General features: G+C 38.4%; 1 protein-coding gene across 8 annotated transcripts in view; it reads right to left on the reverse strand.

The window, feature by feature from the left end:
• Positions 1–20,637, reverse strand: part of LOC105485316 (myosin XVI) — a 703,391-nt gene that overhangs the window by 465,660 nt on the left and 217,094 nt on the right. For all 8 annotated transcript variants that reach the window (XM_011747599.2, XM_071081051.1, XM_011747600.3 and 5 more), the window contains 2 exons: positions 19,911–19,981; positions 4,721–4,864 (listed from right to left, as the gene is read on the reverse strand). In XM_011747599.2, the coding sequence (XP_011745901.2) occupies positions 4,721–4,864; positions 19,911–19,981 (215 nt within the window). The remainder of the gene's footprint in view (positions 1–4,720; positions 4,865–19,910; positions 19,982–20,637) is intronic.

Here is a 20,637-nt window from a genome sequence, read left to right on the forward strand (position 1 = left end):
TGCCTGTGCTCACTGCTGACTCCCTTGAGTACACACAGACGGCCACCACAGATTTAATACATGAATCAGTGCTGCGCAGTCTCTCTGGTCCATCATCTAGCTCTGGAAAATGGAAAGAAGATGAAGCATGCAGCCTTCAACATGTGGACAATAGCATTTCATCTGGCAAGTAAAATACATTTCTCTTTTGAGGTTATTGGCAGGAAAGTATTTTTACAGTAATTAGAATTTTTGTGACAACGTGTTTTATCAACATTTATTTAGAGTAAATTGCTTCTGTGGATGGATACTTAGGCTGGCTGTAACATGGTATGAATACAGCTACTCAGATTGGCTTAATCCATTAACCAAATTTCCCAGGGGTTCATTTGATTAATTGCATTGTTTGTTTTCACCACTACTGTAGAGTATAAAATATCTTCTCATTCACCGTGCAGCATCTAAAACATAACAGTCATTCAATAAATATTTAGTAAATGAAAGAATGAATAAACAAGCTGTAATTTCCCTTAGGGCAGGCCTTATATTCATACATAATTGGTGATCACTCATATTTATTAGTTAAGTGAATGAAGATGATGATCGGTTAGCAGAAGTCATTGAATGAGGGCAGCTAACAGATATATTCCTTTGTATATTACGTTGGATTATTCTACATTGTGAGAAACAGGGCACTGCTGAGCCATGAAAATATTGCTAATAATTTGAAAATTACAGATTAACTCTATGATCATCCATGAAATACAACTAGTTTTTTTCTCCCTCAATTCTGTTTGGTAAGGAAAAGCAAATTCATCAGATATTGAGATAATTTGTGTGCTAAAGCAAGCACTTGTAATACAAATGTAGAACATGTGAGGTAAAGAAGTCTAGAATATGTAAAAGGATGGATGTGGTTATACGACAGCTTTTATTACATATGAGTTAATATTGTCAATATTTTTCAGGCTGAATTCCAAAAACTGGCCTGCTTTCATTCATTCATTTGTTGATTCATATACTTAGCTTGCGAGATGATATTCAAGCATACGCTAAGCATCTATCAAGTGCTAGGCACTGTTTTAACAGACAGCAATGCATGCATGCGCTACGTCTGTGACTTGCTAGAAGCTAATTTTTTATTAAATGCCTAACCTGAAGCTGGTGTTAGTTAGATAAAGAATTACTGAATATACATCAAATTGTTCCAGGCAGAAGAGATGTTTATTTTAAAGGCAGCTGGTCATTACTGCGATTGAGTTGTTGCCATGGGAACAAATAGGAGTTACAGAAACTGTATCTCATAAGAACAAAGAGAAAAATACGTCATTATTTAAACAAGTACAATATTCATAATGGGATGAAATATCAAGGAACACAGATAATGTAATGGTAATCTTAACAGTAAATGTGGGCACGTATCAAAGAATAGGAAGATAAAATAAAAGTAGAGAGAAGGAGTGTCTAGAACTCTCCACATCCTAATGAACTTAGCGCTGAGTCAGACAATGACATGAGGGTATTCCTAGTTAGGACAATAATATAACACTTCTCCAAATTGTTCCCCTTTTTCTAAACATTCATTTAGGAGACCAGGATTGGTGCCAATTTAAATCAAATTTCCTTTGGAAGATGCTGCTTAGCCTCAACATGAAGAAGGCTAATGTCTATTACCTCAGTTATACAAGGAGTCACAGGAAAGGTCTGAGTAACTTGCCAGTATGTCTAATTTATTCTTATAATTATGTTGTTATCCCAGATACCAGTCCTGGCGACCTGCCCCAGTCCTAGCTCTGGTTATAAACATGCCTCCTTCTTGTGCTCAGGATGGTCTAAGTGTTTTGCTACCTCTAGACTATAAATGCTAGTTCTGACAATTATGCTGTATTGGTCTGTTCTCACGCTGCTATGAAGAAACACCCGAGACTGAGTAATTTATAAAGAAAAGAGGTTTAACTTGCAGTTCCACATGGCTGGGGAGGCCTCAGGAAACTTATAATCATGGCGGAAGGCACCTCTTCATAGAGCAGCAGGAGAAATAATGAGAGCCCAGTGAAGGAGAAAGCCCCTTATAAAACCACAGGATCTCATGAGAACTTACTATCACGAGAATAGCATGGGGAAACCATGTCCATGATTTAGTTACCTCCCACCAGGCCCCTCCCATGACGTGTGGGGATTATGGGAACTACAATTCAAGATGAGATTGGAGTGGGGACACAGCCAAACCTTATCATATGCTATCTGTGATACCAGTCTCCTAGATGCCGAAGGGGAGTCATTTCATGTAGTTATAGATATTTCACCTGAGTCACTACACTGTTATTTTATGAGCTATTTTGCTTGAAATGTAACTCAGATCTAACTCTTTTCTTTTTTTGTCATAATTTGGTTCATCAACTCAGGGCTGTTCCTGCAATATTTAATTGTGAGTATCATGTGAGATACCAAGATCTACACTCAGTAGAGATTACAGAAAGAAGGCAGATCTTCTTGCTCTTTCCCATTAGAAATAAGAAACTGCTACATTCAGAATGGAGGAAGGGAATCCTGGCTGGCAGTGAAACTGAGATCTCACAAACCTGTCTGAACTCAAGAAACTGAAGCCTGTGTCCAGACATTTGCATTGAGGAAATGGAAGAAGGATTTTAACATTTTAAGCACAACCACATGAATATTCATTTGTCAGAATAAGTATGGCCATTTTGCATGCAGAAAAAAGAGGTTTTTTGGCATGGCTTAATGTAATTAATAATAATTAGAGAAAAGAAATAAGGATGGGCTTTGAAAAAAATTACTGATTCTTAAAACTAGTATTTAGAAAAAAACAAATGAGAACATAGAAAAACTGCAAGAGCCATGAATCAAACTTTTCTATCTCATTCTCTTATAATTAAAGCAGCTAGCTAAACTATCAAAAAATGTATCAAACAAGTACTACGAACTTAGTTCCTCCTTAAATAACCCAAGTGAGTACTCTATGAGTTGTCAGCATTCTAAAGGTTTCTAAACTTGATCATGTTACAGTATTACTTGAAAGGTGACTTGGTTCCTTTCTGTGCTATATTTTATAGCTTTTCACAATTCTGGGGAAATCCTGTGGCCTTTATGGTGAACTGACAGTTTAGTGCCTCTTAGGCTCTGTATCTACAAAACCCAAATCTTGTTTTATAAATGAGTCAGGCAGCTTTTCATGCCTTTTTATGTAGAGTACTAGCCCTCTAAAAGTTTATATTTCAAGCTAAATAATCTTTTATTTCCTTTGCCTTTCCTTATTAATATACCCTCCATCTTCCAGAATTTGAAAGACATACATTTTTAGTGACATATGTTTCTACTGAAAAAAAGGAAGTATACATATTCTTGAAGGACAAATCAGAGAAAATGAGACAAAATTAAACCTCATACAAGATTAAGACAGTCCCTATTCACAGCCTTTAATCCCAAAATATTTTCATTCATAATTTTAAAAAGGGGGGAAGAGGAGCAGTATGGTATATTTAAAATGTTTTCCACCAAAAGCTATGCTCCCTAGTACTGTAGATGTGAACTTATTGGGGAATAAGGTCTTTGGAGATGTAATCAAGTTAAATGAGGCCATCTGCCTGAGGGTAGGCCCTAAATCCTATGACTGGTGTCTTCTGAAAGGAAAACATGAGAGATATGGATACAGTGACACAGAAGAAAGTCATGTGCTGATGGAGGCAGAGACAGGAGTGATGCTGCTATAATCTAAGCAACATCAGGGACTGCAGGGGTCACCATAACTAGGAAGCACCAAGAAGAGTTTCATCACTAGGGCCTACAGCAGGAGCATGGCCCTGTCCACACCTTGACTTCAGACTTCTAACCTCTACAACTGTGTGTGTGTACAGCCATCAACTATGTCTTAATGGTATGGCAGGCACAGGAAACTAATATTGGTAGCATGGCTCAGTGACAAAAAATGGACTTCTGACAATGAACTTGAGTTCTTAACTATCATTTGCTTTTGGCTTAGGGCAAGTTGTTTAATATATTTGAGCATCAGTTTGCTTTTGTGTAAAATCTTGAGCTTACATAAAAAAATGTGAATTCCAGGTGCATAATAGCAAGCCATTAAGAAGTTAATTTTTTAAATAAATAAAAGCAAATCATTCTTACTCATATATTCCAGTGTATTTTCTAAAAATTGTAAACAGTTTCTTGAAATACTTTCTAGAGATTACTATTCCAAAATAAAGCATGTGTGAGGATCAATGTCTGGATGTAAGATTAACTGAAAATAACAACCAAAACAACAAACTCCAATGCTTTTTATATTTAAAGTTCTCGTTTTCATGTAAACAAACATTGTAGACACTTCTTTACTAGATGTAACCAAGAAAAAAAAAGATTCAATATAAACCATATCTCCTTATAATGTTATGCCTTTTTGGCTAAAAATTTAAAAATGAGAATGAATTGAAAAACAAAATTATCAAACCATTTTAGTTGAAACTGACTTGTATCAAGGCATATAATCCCCAAGGAAAGGCAAGAGAAGTTGCATTTGGCATAGTATCTGCACAATTTGTTTTATAAACTATATGACCCGCAACCTTTGTCTATAATTATCTTGTGTTCTAGGGGGATACATGATAACATATGCAGATTTTTTCCTCAACCAAAATATTAAATATTGTAAAATATCATTAGTTAAATATATAGCCTTTTACATGCCATCAGATCTTCAAATGGTAAACTGAACTGCTTTACTTACTAATACAAGAAGCAGGACAATATCAGGGTTATCGCATGCACAGGCAATGTGCATGGGCGTCCAGAAATCTTCATCCTGGTGGTTCACGTTGACTCCTCTGTCAATCAGAATTTCTGCAATGAAGGCATTATCATACCGAGCACACTAAAAGAAAGAATACAAGGAAATATCAAATTATTACAAACCGTGATATGGCTTATTCCAAATGCCCACAGATTTAAAAAAAAAACTCAATGTCAATTTTGGGAGTTGAGAGGTGAAGCTAACCTGGGAAAAGATGTATTTCCCCGGCTAACCAACAAGGAAAAGAACATATGCAAGACCTCTGGGGAACTGGGTCAAGGAACAGCAGACAGAAAGAAGAAAATCAGGGTAGATAGTAGGAAGGTCAAAAAAAGTACTCACTTACTGGTTTTTATTTCATTTGGAAATAGGATTTTTTTTTTTTATAAAACTTGAATTATAATAATTATCTTCCTAAAAGTACAGAGTTGATCACAGTACCCTTCTACTCTAAAACATGCATAGTTTGTCACTGCCAAAAGAATAAAGTGTAACTATTTAATTGCATCCAAGATAGACAAGGCCCTTTAGAATCCATGCAACTTAATTCCTCAACATTCCCATCTGTAGCCTTCACCCTAGTCACATTTCATAGCATGTCATACTGTAAAAGTTAACAGTTGAAATTAGAGTCTCCTAAAATGAATTTTTATGATTTTATACTGTTGCATTTTATATATGTTCAATAATTTACTAAATCAAACCACCAAGCAACTTAATTTACTATCTATAGTTCAAACTCAGGTAAATACTGTATGTGTAAGTCAGGGCTGGCATCACGGGTGTACAATCTATGCAACTGTGCTTAAATGAGTCCTGTACTTTGATGTTCTGCCTTTATCATCTTGAATTTCTAATTTTTGAAAAGTCCCACATATTTATTTGCATTGACCTCTTCAAATCATCTAGTCCTTTTATGAGTATTTTTATTTTTCGTCTTCTTTTTTTTTTTTTTTGAGACAAGAGTCTTGCTTTGTCACCAGGCTGGAGTGCAGTGGCATGATCTTGGCTCACTGCAACCTCCACCTCCCAGGTTCAAGTAATTCTCCTACCTCAGCCTCCTGAGTAGCTGGGACTACAGAAACATGCTACCACGCCCAGCTAATTTTTTTATTTTTAGTAGAGATAGGGTTTTACCATGTTGGCCAGGATGGTCTCAATCTCTTGACCTTGTGATCCCCCTGCCTTGGCCTCCCAAAGTGCTGGGATTACAGGTGAGAGCCACCACACCCGGCCTTATGAGTATTTTTCATATTTACATCTACAAGTTACATTAATGCCAAATGCATATCAGTACAATTAGTTTTTAAAAACTTCTTATTAAATAGGTCAGCACAATTTCTGGGTTATGAGATACACACTTTTTCTGTGATGTGTATGCATAGAACAGATTTCCCACCCCAAAGGAATGCCAATCAATATCCCACTGGAAGCACTGTCACACAAATTTACCCACCAATTCACTGGATAGTACCATTAAAAACAAATCATTGTAGAATTTTTGCTTCCCTGTAACAGGGACCAGATGTACCTTCCTGCTTGAATCAACTAAAAAAGAAAAACAAAATATATGACCTCTGAATGATGGGCAGCAAACAAGATAAGCCCTACTACCGTTCCAGCCTCCTACCTTGAGAGAGTTCCCAGGCTACAGCACAGGGAGAAGAACCCAGTTTGACCAAGGCTGGCTCTTGAAATGTCTTGAGAGACCAGGGTGGTTACATTTCACAGAGCAGAGTAGCAGAGAGGACAAAGCTGCACAGAGAAAAACTTTAAAGTTCTAAAGAATGCCTCCCTCAAGTGCTCAGCTGAATAATGATCAGCAGATGCACTCTAGGAAACTGCCCAAGGTCAGGCAAAGAACTGCCTGAAAAGAAAGAGAACTCAGGGCTCATAAATTACAAGAAATGGTGCCTGTTCCTGCCAACCATACTGAAAACTGCGTAACTGACAGGGCACTGGGTAGAGTACTAGATGTGTTTTGCTTCAGTGGAGGGAAATATGAGTCCTAAACTAAATGCTGCTCTGTTCCCAACTAAAAAATTTCAAATTCAGGCCCTGAAGAGATGAAATTGTTTCCAAATAATTTAGTAGCCCCAAAAGAGTTCAAGATTGTTTACAAAAATACTGAATACCCAACAAGGCAAAATTTACTGTGTCTAGAATCCAACAAAAAAATTGCCAAGTATACAAAAACAGCAGGAAAACAGGATCCACAGTGAACAGATACACCTGGTGGAATGAGCAAACTGGGTGTTAAAATCATATTTATAACTATATTCCCTATGTTCAAAAAGTTAGGGGATCTATTGAAGATGTTAAGTACATACATGAAAGATATTCAAAAGACTCAAATTTAACTTTCAGAGATGAGACCTTTAATGGCTGAGATGGGATCAACAGCAGACTAGATATTTCAGAAGAAAAGATTTTTGAAAAGATTTACAAATCAGTTTGTAATAATTTGATATTTCCTTGTATTCTTTCTTTTAGCAGTAACATAAATTAAACAAAATATGACAAGGAAAGAAAAATGATTTTTTTTAAATGGCAGAGCATCAGTGATCTGTGGGATATCTTCTTAAAAGATTATGTCAGAACGAAGAGCACTGAGAATTGTGACTGTGTGAGTTATATATATTTTTTCATTTAGTCTATTTAAAATATAATTGTTTAAAAATCATGAAAGAGTATGAGGTTTATAATGTATACAGATTAAAATATATTACAGCAACAAAACAAAGGCTGGAAGGGGAGAAATGAAAACATAATATTTTAAGGAATGTTTTTATGCTACATGTGAATGGATAGGATGCCACTTGAAACGAGAGAGGGTTAAGTCAAAGATGTATCCTAAAAATACTAAAGCAACACGAAAATAACATGCACAGTGCATAATACCACAAAAGAGATAAAACTGATTCATGAAAAATACTCAAACCTAAAGAAGGCAGAAAAAGAGGAGAGAGAAACAAATGGGACACGTACCAAAAAAAAAAGGAAGGTGGTAGATTTCAACCTAAACATGTAAGTAACCATATAACTAAGTGTACATATTCTAAATGACACAAAAGGCAGGGAGTATTAGACTGGATAACAAAGCAAGAGCTAATAATTGTCTCCAAGAAACCCTCCACACTTTGCACTGAAACCAAGATGACAACAAGCGTGTTCACTTTTACCACTTCCCTTCAACATTCCACTGGCAGTTCCAGCCATGGCAAAAAGGAAGGAGTAAGCAAATACATTCATCTAGATTGAAAAGAAATAATTAAAACTGCCATTATTCACATATGACATGATTGTCTATGTAGAAAATATAATGGAATATGCAACGTTATTAGAACCAATAATTAAGTTAGCAAAGTTGAAAGACGGAAGATCACTATACAACAAAACAAAGATATGCCTATATGCTAGTGGTAAGCCTTTGAAAAATAATTTTTAAATTAAAATAGCATTAAGGATATTGAAATACTTAGGGATAAATCTGACAAAACATACAGTAAGACCTGCACACCAAAATCAACAAAATATTAGTGAGATAAATTTTTTTAAAACCTAAATAAATGGAAATTTATAGTGTGTTCTTAGGTCAGCAGATGCAATATTGTTAGGAAACCATTCCTTCCCAGATTGATCTGGAGATTCAATCCAAATGTGTCATAATTCCAGATGAGTTTTTTTTGTATATATTGAAAAGCTGAATCTAAAATTCATAAGTTAATGCAAAGGACCTAAAATTGCCCCAAAAAGTTTAGGGTGGTGGAACCCAAAATTCATGAACTAAAGCTACCTAATTTCAAGCCTCATTATGAAGTTATAGCAATCAAAGCAGTGTGGTGTTGGCATAAAATCAAATTAATCAATGAACACAACAGAGAATTTAGAAATAGATCAATTCATGTAGAGACAACTAATTTTTAAGACAGTGGCAAGGGAAATTCAGTGAAGAAGGAATGTTCTTTCAGTCAACTATACTGAAACAATTGAGTACACACATGTATAAAAATCCTTTTGACCTACATTTTGCCCTATATTCAAATATTACTCATCATGTAAAATTGCAAAAGATGTAAAACCAAAAGTTACAAAAGTTCTAAAAAGAACATAACAGAAAATCTTAGTGATGACTAAAAATGCAGCCTATCAGGGAAATATTAGCAAACTGAATTTAATTAAAATAAAAATCCTCTGTTCCTCAGGAGATACTTCTCAGTGTATAAAAAGACAAGCCATAATCTAAGAAAAAAATATCCACAAAACACCCATCTGTTAAAAGACATTTATCATGAATATACAAAGAACTCTCAAAATTCAGTATGTAAAAAGAAACAAAAAAACAGCTTCAAAGATTAGGCAAAATATTTAATCTCTCACTTCACCAAACAAATGGGTGTTCAAATTATGGTTCGAAATCATGATACACTAACTGAATACTCATACCGTCCCCTATTATCAGGTTGTGTCAAGAGTGTATAACCACCACAGCAAACAAGCACGGTGTGAGGTCCCTAAAGAGTATGGAGGAATGTATTAGCAGACATCATTATTAGGATTCAAGTAAGCAATGGGTGCAATGACAAATGTGAATTCTTATAATTTTGGTTTTGAACTAAGGTCTTTCTGTATCTGATGTTCTTGGTGATGTGTAGCAATAAAATGATCACTAGACTCAGTGTCCTGACCGTATGAACTGAGGCCTCATCCCCTGGAGCTTCAGGTTTGGGTGCAAGGACACAGAAGGTGAGTGGCACAGTAGGAAAGTTCAATAAATTGATGTTAGAATGTGAGGCCCCAATCCAGTTCATTTTAGAAAATTCATATGCAAGTAATTCCTTTTCTACTCTCTTTAGCTTTGTGATAGCTCAGCATATAATCAATAAAGATGTGACCTCCTCCTTCTGCGCCTGTCAAGATATCCTTGACCTGCACCTCAGGAATCTACATTTATATTCAGATACCTGCAGCTTGGATTTTCACTGTGTTTCATCAAACAGAGTTAATTAGATCCAGCGTTGAAAGTGGTATCAGCCCCTCTCAAGTGATATAATTTTGGGAATCACATTTCAGAGGATTATGAATAATAATTTGACAGCAATACATACCTTCTAGTCACTCTTGTCTGAAAAGGGTATGATGGCGGAACATTCCTGTTACAACGTTCTTATAATATTGTTATGTAGTAAATCTATTACCCTAGAAAGAATTTTCTTCAAGTCAGGAAATCTTCCTCCCAACTCACGTTGCTCTTCCTTACATCAGTCACTTTCCGGTGACACTTTATGGCACCAAGAAAGTGACTGAACCCACATTCTATTATGCCCAGCAGAACTCCGACACCACCAGGTCCTCCACCTGCAACCTGGAGCCAGGTCCCCAAGCTCCTGCTGTCACCTTCATTTACCACTCGAAATGCCAAGAAGAGCTAGCTAAGGTGGGACCCAGTGCAAAATGAAAATCTGCGGCTTCTAGTTTTAAAATTATTGACAATTTCAAGATAGTGATAACAGAGGGTGAAACCAAGCATACCAAGCATGGTACCTTTCTAAAAAGAAGGCCCTGTGTGACTATATGGGTAACCTACCTGTGATGCCTGCCCTGAATTACCAAGCCCTTTAATCAACTAAGCTCCTAGATTCCTGCATGGCCACAGATTACTCCCCTCCAGGGAATGATGGGAACCCAGCTCAATTTCCATTTCTGGAAATGTCCAGAGAACCTAAATGGAAGTCAGTCTCCCTGAAAACGGCATCTCTCCTGCAGCCTCGTCCAGTGTAGGGAAACTTATTCTTCCACAGAGCACTAAAAAAGTTTGGATATCTTCTGAGCTTATCGTTGATTCTTCTGGAATCACTGGATGCTTACGTTGATGTGCTTCTTTCTAAGATTTACCCCACCCTTATGTACTACCTCTTCTCCCAACCTGGTCACTCTTCTCTGTCATGGAAGACTTGGGGACCACGATGACAGTCTTCTTTCCACTTAGAACACCATCAACAGAGGAAGCATTAACGATACCACTTATTCCACATAAGAACCCCAAAATGTCATCCCTCCTGGACTCCAACAAACTTTATCCACCCTTCTGGTTTGTCATTTAGCAAGACTGGTTTCACTCTGAAATATTACATTCTGGCATCCCAATCTGTGACTAAAATATCTCATTCAGCCTCCTAAGACAAACTGAGAGCGCAAGGTGATGAGAGAGCACGTCCTTCCTCAAAGGCTGTCCAAGCCTTTGACTGTGTGATTAGAACATGTCAACAAATCCTTTCAACACTGCATCAGCAGTTCACAACTTCTCTTGTACTACACTCCTTCACTCATTTGTAACTTTCTAAACAAAGGTAATATGTCTTAATATACAAACTCAACACAATTCACATTGCCGATTCATCTGAAAGTACTGAAAATCATAGGAACCAAATGACAAGCAAAGGGAACTTTGAACTTAAAATGTGTGTGTGTGTGTGTGTGTGTGTGTGTGTGTGTGTGTGTGTGTTTTCTGTCTTGGTGTAAGGGGTGGTTTCTGGATTCTGGCCCTTCTAATTGGCTAATGAACATATCATGAATGACCCTGAAATCTATCGCTCAGTAAATCAGAAAATTATTACAAATATTTACAAATCACACATCAAGTCTGAAGGTTCATATCAAATTCTGTGGTTCATACATAAGAGTTATCTTTCATCAATTTTTAAAATGAGGGTTGGATCTATTTTAACATGAGTTTTCACAAGTCTACATGTTTCACAATGAGAGCTTCCCCTTCCCTTCTCTGTAGTGGTTATGGAGCAGTCATGGTAGAGGAGACTAGAGAAAGAATTATTAAGAAAGCATCCAGTTTGATCCGGGGTTGTCTTCGTGAATGTCATGTGCCAGGCACAGTTCTACAGGTAAATTTAAAAAAAAAAAAAAAGCTCTGAACTTTTAGTAGCTATGGGGGAAGAAGCAGCGATGTGAGGTGCACAATTTGAATGAGATATAGTCCATGTTTTTGTCCTATGTTTATGAGTTCTCAGTAGTTCAAAGAACATTTCTATAAAGTCAGAAACAGTGACAGAGAAGAAAAGTGGGGGACAAAAGAGATAAATTTATATCAGTAGCAAAACAAATTTAATTTTTTTTGCAATTTCTCAAAATCTAACATCATTCTGGAACTTCCATACACTCGTTTTTATTCAACAGCAATGCCGACCGGCCCTTTTAGCTTGTGCTTGCATCTGTGCAAACTCACGTCCACTTCTCTGCCACTACATCACACTGAAGGATCATATTCACTGTAGTGTCATCTTGAACATACTTATTTTTGCTTTTCATGATCTTCCCTCTGGCAAATATTATATTCCAGGTTATCTCGCCATAGATAAACTACGCAGAATGCGGTGAGTTGAATTATATTTATTATTTCTATTTGTACTGCAGAGAGCCACGGCTTCCGGCCAATGGAACTGGACTCTAAACACTGAACCACATCCAGAAATTTTAAAATCCTAAAAACCTGTTTTCCTGTTAAGTGAGTATAAACCCATCTCCTTCATCAGCAGCACTGGTTTGCTGTATTTTAAATTCTCTAGATTTTATTAGGCAACATGATATTCCAGCTGCACTTGGCAAGGTATATATGAAGGTGAATTACACAGTAACTACTCTTAAGAGATAGTGCTGTTTGATAGTGTGAGGTTTGTGATAAAGGGTATGCATAGCATTCTATGCAGTCACAGCAGAAGGTACCTAACAGCCTGATGGGAATTGGATAATTGGATATGGGAACACAGGAGCTAGTCTTGAAGGATCAGGAGGCATTTAACAAGTGGAGGCAGCCTGGGGTGAGACATTCATATATCTGTTAGTTAAACCTATATTTTCATTGAGGAACTACTATGCACCCAGCGCTGTGCTAAGCCAGAGGGCTGATATTATAAACAAGAACTCACCTCTGGAAGAACAACCTACAATTGGGGGATGACGCAGGCAGAAAGCTGAGAGGGGACAGTGGTGAGCTGCTGGCCTGTCTCAGTAGAGCTCGCCAGAGTAAGAAACAGCCTGAGCGATATCGAGGAGGAATGGAAACAGCCATTTGTGGAATTATTAGCAGTTTGGTACATCTAGAGAGTAATATAAATTATTAAGATTGCTTAAGGAAGGACTTTCTAAGTAGGTGAGTTTCAGGCTGATAAGTAAGGAAACCCTTTCTCGCTAGAAACCTCTAGTTTCTCTAGGAAAGATTTTGTTACCAGTGGCTTTGAAGGTGGATTTCTGCAAGTTTCCTTAGGGTAGTTACAATTCTATCAGAAGTCTGTGAAAAATGCCTTGTTATCTGCCTTCACCCTGCCAGGAAAGAGTTCTGATTCTTAATAATTTGGGATCCTTATTACAAAGATATAAAAACAAAACACAAAATCTAGCTACTAACCTCACTGGGGCCTTTCTTTGATCGTTTGATGTGGAGCAAATCAGGCCTGTGTGTATTCCTAAAAAATGGAAAACTCATCCACTGGGTTTCTGGTAGCATTTAAAGCATCATCACAACGTGCTCTTCTGTTGCCCTTTTGCCCTCTAAGTCAAGCATGCAGGGAATCATGATAAAAATACGCCCGCAGGCAGGTCAAGGTTATTATTCTCATCCAAGATGTAGCTGGAGATTTCACTAATGATCTAAAATTCTGAACTAGGGACTTTCCAATTATGAATGTGATGGTTCTCAAGGACCCAAAAGACATTGAATTTGAAAAAGCCACATCCAGCCAGAATTTTGAATCTTGAATTGCACCCCTGGGGTTATGTGAAGAGTCTCTTGTTCACAGTCCGTGGCCCCTCCATTGCCTGTTTGCCAGGGCCAGGCAGCACCCTGCAGCACTCACCCTCAGACGTCAGATCACCCAACTCGCCTGGCTGTGCCCACTCTCTTCCCTGCCCCTCACCTGCCTCCTGCTTTCTGCTGCTGCATCCTCCATGGGGCTCCCATTCCACATCCTCCAAGGAACATGCAGGAACAGCCCCTGTGAGGTCCTTGGAGGATGTGGAGTGGGGGCCCCGTGTGGAAAACGCCCCTGTGCAGAGGGGACATTGTCTTCTGCTGTGAACGATGTTCTTGCTAGAGTCTGCCCTTGTAGCTCTTGCCCTTTTTCTTCTAGGAAAGCAGAAAAGGGGGTTGGAGTTCAATGGCCAGTGTCCAGGTGGGTGGGCAGGGTCACTGGTGGGCACCTTCCACACACCAACTATTTTTGTTCTTTAACACTATATATTTTTAAAAATAAGATACTTCTCTAGGCATTTTCTCTGGAATCCTGATATTCTGCCTCTGTAAAATACATTATTTTCTGCTAGAGTTTGAAAATTAGGCTGTTGAACCGCCTCTATGTAGTAAGTTGCTAATTATCTCTGCTTCCTATAGCATCCAAGCCTTTAGAGAAACTGATGGTGAAGCACAAAAAGCAGCTCGGTTTTGAGCAGCACATTTTCTTGTTAGAGTAGCAAAATTATTAAATAATTCAAAATTTAAATAAAAACAGTCTTAACTAGTTTTATGTTAGTTTTATTATATGAAACATGCATGCTTATTTAAAATGTTCAAGTCATTTGTAAAAAGGAAACAAAAAAATTAAAAGACCTTGTCCCCTTTACCCAACCTGAGTCACTGTTGAAAATTGCTTATCTGGTCTTCAAGATCCTCCATTGGCTATTAAAAGGATTCTCTCTCTCTCTCTCTCTCATACATCCGATTGTGCTATACACACTATTCTGTAACCGGCTTTGGACATGTATAATATGTTTTGGACATAGTTTCAGATACATTATGGCTCAATATATATATATTTTTTTCTTTTGAGATGGAGTCTCGCTCTGTCGCCCAGGCTGGAGTGCAGTGGCGTGATCTCAGCTCACTGCAAGCTCCACCTCCCGGGTTCACACCATTCTCCTGCTTCAGCCTCCTGAGTAGCTGGGACTACAGGCGCCCGCCACCACACCCAGCCAATTTTTTGTATTTTTAGTAGAGACGGGTTTCACCTTGTTAACCAGGATGGTCTCAATCTCCTGACCTCATGATCCACCCGCCTCAGCCTCCCAAAGTGTTAGGATTACAGGCGTGAGTCACCACGCCCGGCCGGCTCAATATTTTTAACAGCTACATGAATTCCACTGTTTAAATTCCTATATCTATAATTCACTTGATCAAAGAAAGAGTATTTCTTATTTCTAATATATTTCATCCAAACTTGGCTATAGTCTGAGGCTGAGGGTTCAGTTACCATCAGGAGCTCCTTCTCAATTGCTCATTGAATAAAGGTACTAACAAAACTCCAGACATTTTAGCAAAACCTATGTAATACTGTTTTTTAATTCATAAACATAATTTTTTTTTTTTTGCAAAGAGTTAAATGTAAGGTTTCGTCTATACTGTCCTCATGAGACCAAATGCCTGGGATACAGACGTTGTTACTTTTTGCAATTAATCCCCTTCTGTCAGAGTACCTGATACCTGCCATAGGTTTAACACAGACATGATTCAATAGAGGATGAGGTAAAAAGATTAATTCAGATGTATTTGTTGAAATTTTATGAAAAAGAAGATAAAACTAAAGATGTTATATGGCCAAAAATATTAAAATGTTTCTCAAATATCCACTTTTAACAACAATTGAGGTAAACAACACAACGCAGTAATTTCTGCAGCTGATTCCTGATGCTCCACAAACGCATTCTGCTTTTCCCTCCAAGTCCCTGATCGTCTATAATTAGAGCTCCGTGCTGATGAAGCTTCAGGCTCCATAACGTGGGACGCCCAAAAGGTGAGGCAAACAGCACAGATACTCACGCTTGACATTTTAGATGGCTAAATTGCCTTTTTCAGTACTTAAGACATTTTGAAACCCTGTAATTTCATCTCTCCAGCAACCTGCAATTTTTCATTTGTTTTATTTACTTGGTAACCCCAGGAAAAGGAGACTTCAGCACTAAGCGCCCCCTCCTTCAGCTGCCACGAGGTTTCCTTATCCGTCTTCCAGATTCATCTTCCACTTTGTCCTAGTCTCACAACCTTTGCATAACAATATAAAAATACAATATTTTTGCACTGGGTTGGGAGTTAATAAAGTGCTTTCCATCTCCCTCATCAGTTTAATCTTCTCATTTCTTTTTCCTTCAAATGCTACCATTTCTGAATCTTTATACTCTGTTACCCAGGCTTAGAGTATACTCTGTATACTGTTAACTAGGTCTTCACCCAAAGAGACGCTTATATCCCTAGAGCTCATTCATTCATTCATTGACTATGTATTGAGTATTCACTATGCATCACGCCTTATATCCTTAGAGCTCATTCGTTCATTCATTGACTATGTATTGAGTATTCACTATGCATCACGCCTTATATCCTTAGAGCTCATTCATTCATTCATTGACTATGTATTGAGTATTCACTATGCATCACGCCTTATATCCTTAGAGCTCATTCGTTCATTCATTGACTATGTATTGAGTATTCACTATGCATCACGCCTTATATCCTTAGAGCTCATTCATTCATTCATTTACTATGTATTGAGTATTCACTATGCATCACGCCTTATATCCTTTGAGCTCATTCATTCATTCATTGACTATGTATTGAGTATTCACTATGCATCACGCCTTATATCCTTAGAGCTCATTCATTCATTCACTGACTATGTATTGAGTATTCACTATGCATCACATGCTAAGAACAGAAAAGTATACAAGACAGCCACAGTTTTTGAGATTTCAGTCTAGCCGAGAGAAAAAGCCACATATTCCATTAATTAGAATCCATTGTGACAAGATCTATGGAGAAGCAAGGAGGGTACATTATGAGACCTTGGACAAGTATTCACTATGCATCACATGCTAAGAAAAGTATCCAAGACAGTCACGGTTTCTGAGATTTCAGTCTAGCAGAGAGAAAAAGCCACATATTCCATTAATTATACTCCATTGTGGCAATATCTACAGAGAAGCAAGGAGTGTATGTTATGAGAGCTTGGACAAAAGGGTTATTAAGCCGGACCAGGAGAGTGAGAAAAGCCTTTGTAACTGATGCCCAGAGGCAGCCGAGTGGCCCCATTGTTTGCCTCCTTCACTGTCATCTGCGTATCCCTCTTCAGTCCGCTGCAATCAGCAGTTTCTTTTTCTGTCTCCCTCAGATGCACACAGTATATGCATTTTGCATCTTTTCACCCCAATATCTATCACAGTGTCAGATATTAATTAAGTAGTAACATTAATTAATTAGCTTATCTCCTTAACAAAGCTACTGAGCATCTCTGAGTATCAGGCGCTCTCCTGGGCATTATAATATTCATGAAAATATGACAAGTCCTGCCTCTGATGGAGCTAACATTCTAGGAAATAGAAAAGAGTCACCTGAACCTACGATGGGTTTGGTGACAAGTGTGCTATAAAAGATGGGAAAGAACAAGATAAAGGGATGGAAGTGAAGTTGCTTGTGAGGCATCAGCGGTGAGTTACTATACCCCATAGGGCAAGCCAGGGAGGGCTGCTCCTTTAGATCACGTTGAGCAGAGACCCACAGCAAGTCAGCAAGCGAGCCGTGTACATCTGGGAGGCTTGTACCATGTGGAAACCTGGCAAGAGCACACGAAGCAGGAGCACAGGCCGGTGCTGAATGAGCAGCAAGACGGCTGGTGTCAGCAGAGCAGAGCACAGAGGGAAAGTGACTGGAGAAGATGCAACGGCTGTGGGCTGGGGCTTGAGACAGATCATGGTGTGGTCATAAGCAGGACTTTGGCTTTTACTTATGAGAGAAGGAAAGCTGTTGGAGCATTTCAGATACAGAAGTGACATGACCTGGCTGAGAATGGGAAACAGGACGGTGTAGGCAAAGATGGAACCTGGGAGAAGAGTGAGAAAGCTGTTTATCCAGAAAAGAGAGATGGCGGTTTAAAACTGGCTGGCAGCTGCCAAGGGGATGAGAGATGGTGGTGGTGTGGCTTCATTTCAAAGGTCAAGAAAGCAACTGCTAATTTGTTGATTGGGAGCATAGAGATGCATGTGTTCATTCAAAGTCAGATACTATATATCTCTATCTCTATCTCTATCTATCTACCTACCTACCTATCTACCTACCTATCTATATCTGTTAGGGACAAACATAAAGTAAAAGACAACAGGTATTTGATTTGGTGGTCTTCACAATTAATTTAAAGATAGGAACTTAATTTTGAAAAATATCAAAATTAACATATCAATCTAATCTCTCTCTATATGTATACACACACGTGAAGAAGTGACAGTCTCTCGCTGTCCCCTGTGCCCCTTGTGTTTCCCTTCCCTCTCCTCTTCCTTCTCCTTTCCTTCCTCTTTCTCTCTCACACATAAATACACAGAAATAACACTTTCCTAGTAACAGCAACAATGACTTGCACTGATTTGTTCACGGAAGAGGTCTGTCTTCTACTGGGACGTGCAAACATGCTGATAACTAGACCTTCTGAAAAACAGGCTGATGGGCCGGGCGCGGTGGCTCACGCTTGTAATCCCAGCACTTTGAGAGGCCGAGGCAGGCAGATCATGAAGTCAGGAGATTGAGACCATCCTGGCTAACACGGTGAAACCCCATCTCTACTAAAAATACAAAAAATTAGCCGGGCGTGGTGGCGGGCGCCTGTAGTCCCAGCTACCTGGGAGGCTGAGGCAGGAGAATGGCGTAAACCCGGGAGGCGGAGTTTGCAGTGAGTGGAGATGGCACCACTGCACTCCAGCCTGGGGGACAGAGCGAGACTCCGTCTCAACAACAACAAAAACAAACAAACAAACAAACAAAAAAAACAGGCTTATGATATTTGCCATGAAGAGAATATTGATCTACGGAAGACTCTTAGCAGAATGGGCCTAGTAGGATTGCTTAAAATAAAACCTAGGATCTAGGGACTAATGAGGTACGACTCCTTGAAAATATCATGGAAGTCATATAAGTATCTGAGTGTAAAACAGAGATATTTCATAACCAAAACATTCCAGAGAAGGAAAAGGTTACCTGGAAATCTCTCTTTGTATCTATTTCCAATGCTAGAGAGAAAGCGCCTATGTTCTTTGGCAAACTGTCTTCTATCACAATATTCTCTGTTCTTTTTCTGTTCTGCTGACTATGTAATAACTTGCATTCCAGATCGCTTGAGCCTTTGGTATACACCAGTTTCTCTTTCGTGCAGTTTTTCCCCAACGTTGGCCATAAATTAGAATCACCTGGGAAGTCTTAACAACTCCCAGTGGTCAAGCTACATCCCAGAAAAAAGAAGAATCTTCGTGAGTGCAACTCGGGTTGGGAGTCAGGTGTCAGTATTTTAATAACACCCATGTGATTCCCAGGTGCAATCAAGGTTGAAAATTTATGTGATGTTAAGAAGCTTCTGGAAGTTAAGGGCGTGACCCCCTCTACTACAGTTTGCTATAGTGTGAAGAAATACAACATTATTTTTTGTGTTGAAAGACAGTCATAAATTAGACTGATATCTTACGTTAATTTATATTTTTCAAAATTAAGTTCCTATCTTTAAATTAGTTGTAAAGACCACCAAATCGAATACTTATTGACTTTTACTTTATTTTGGCCCCTAACAGAACCAGCAAAAATTTCTTGCACATACCTAACATGATATTTTAAATGTAGTTATTTATAATATAATATTTTTAAATGTAGTTACTTATTTATTCACTTACCCCCTTCTTTGTTTCTAAAATACTACAGGGCAGGCTGTATTTGCATTTCTATGAGCTGGATCACGAGCAAAATATAGTAAAATTTCATTAGAGGAATAAGGACAACTTGTGGGAAAAAAGAAAGGATGATTGCCTAATACTGTATAACTGATACAATATTATTTAACTTATTTTGAAGGCTATTAGTTTTTAAAAGTGATTTCTTTAGGGCAGAAATTCTAACTTCATTGATGAAAGATTACTTACAAACTTCAATACAGTAATTAACAATAATTGCAGCAGATTATCCAAGCCTGTTAATTAGAAACACATCCTCCTTCTGATCATCGTCCGTGAGATGTGCATTTCGTTCCTGGGTTGGAACCTGTAATGTATTCTCCCCCGGGTGTCCCCATGCACTGGCACTGATTGTGCCGGTTCTTACCAGATGGAGCAGGGACCCTCCCGAGGAGACGAGGGTGTGGGGGTCTGCCCCCTCCTTTAGGAGCCGAAGCACTGAAAACAACAGAGAGGAGAATGGAGTTACAGAGCGTCCTTCTTCCACGTGTGGAACCAAATGTGTAGCCTTTCATTAACATCTAAAACGCAAACAGCTGTGAACACCAACAAAGATAGCTTCTGTGCCATCTGACCCTATTTTACATGATGATTGGTGGTGTTTCTCGTCATCTTCAAACTTATTCCATGGTTGGGCAACATAATTTCCTATCACAACCATGCAAATTAATGAGAAAGTGAAACAGATTTTTTAAAGTTTACTGTTTCAAAGTGTCTGGTGTTTGCATCCATTGTAGAACAAAAAGCAAAATGAAAGAAATTACTTCATTAGGTTCACATGGGCATTAGGTCACTGAATTTTTTTTTTATTATTATTATACTTTAAGTTGTAGGGTACATGTGCACAACGTGCAGGTTTGTTACATATGTATACTTGTGCCATGTTGGTGTGCTGCACCCATCAACTCGTCATTTACATCAGGTATAACTCCCAATGCAATCCCTCCCCCCTCCCCCCTCCCCATGATAGGCCCCGGTGTGTGATGTTCCCCTTCCTGAGTCCAAGTGATCTCATTGTTCAGTTCCCACCTATGAGTGAGAACATGCGGTGTTTGGTTTCTGTTCTTGTGATAGTTTGCTAAGAATGATGGTTT

This window comes from Macaca nemestrina, chromosome 16, assembly GCF_043159975.1.
Source record: "Macaca nemestrina isolate mMacNem1 chromosome 16, mMacNem.hap1, whole genome shotgun sequence".
NCBI classification, from domain to species: domain Eukaryota; kingdom Metazoa; phylum Chordata; class Mammalia; order Primates; family Cercopithecidae; genus Macaca; species Macaca nemestrina.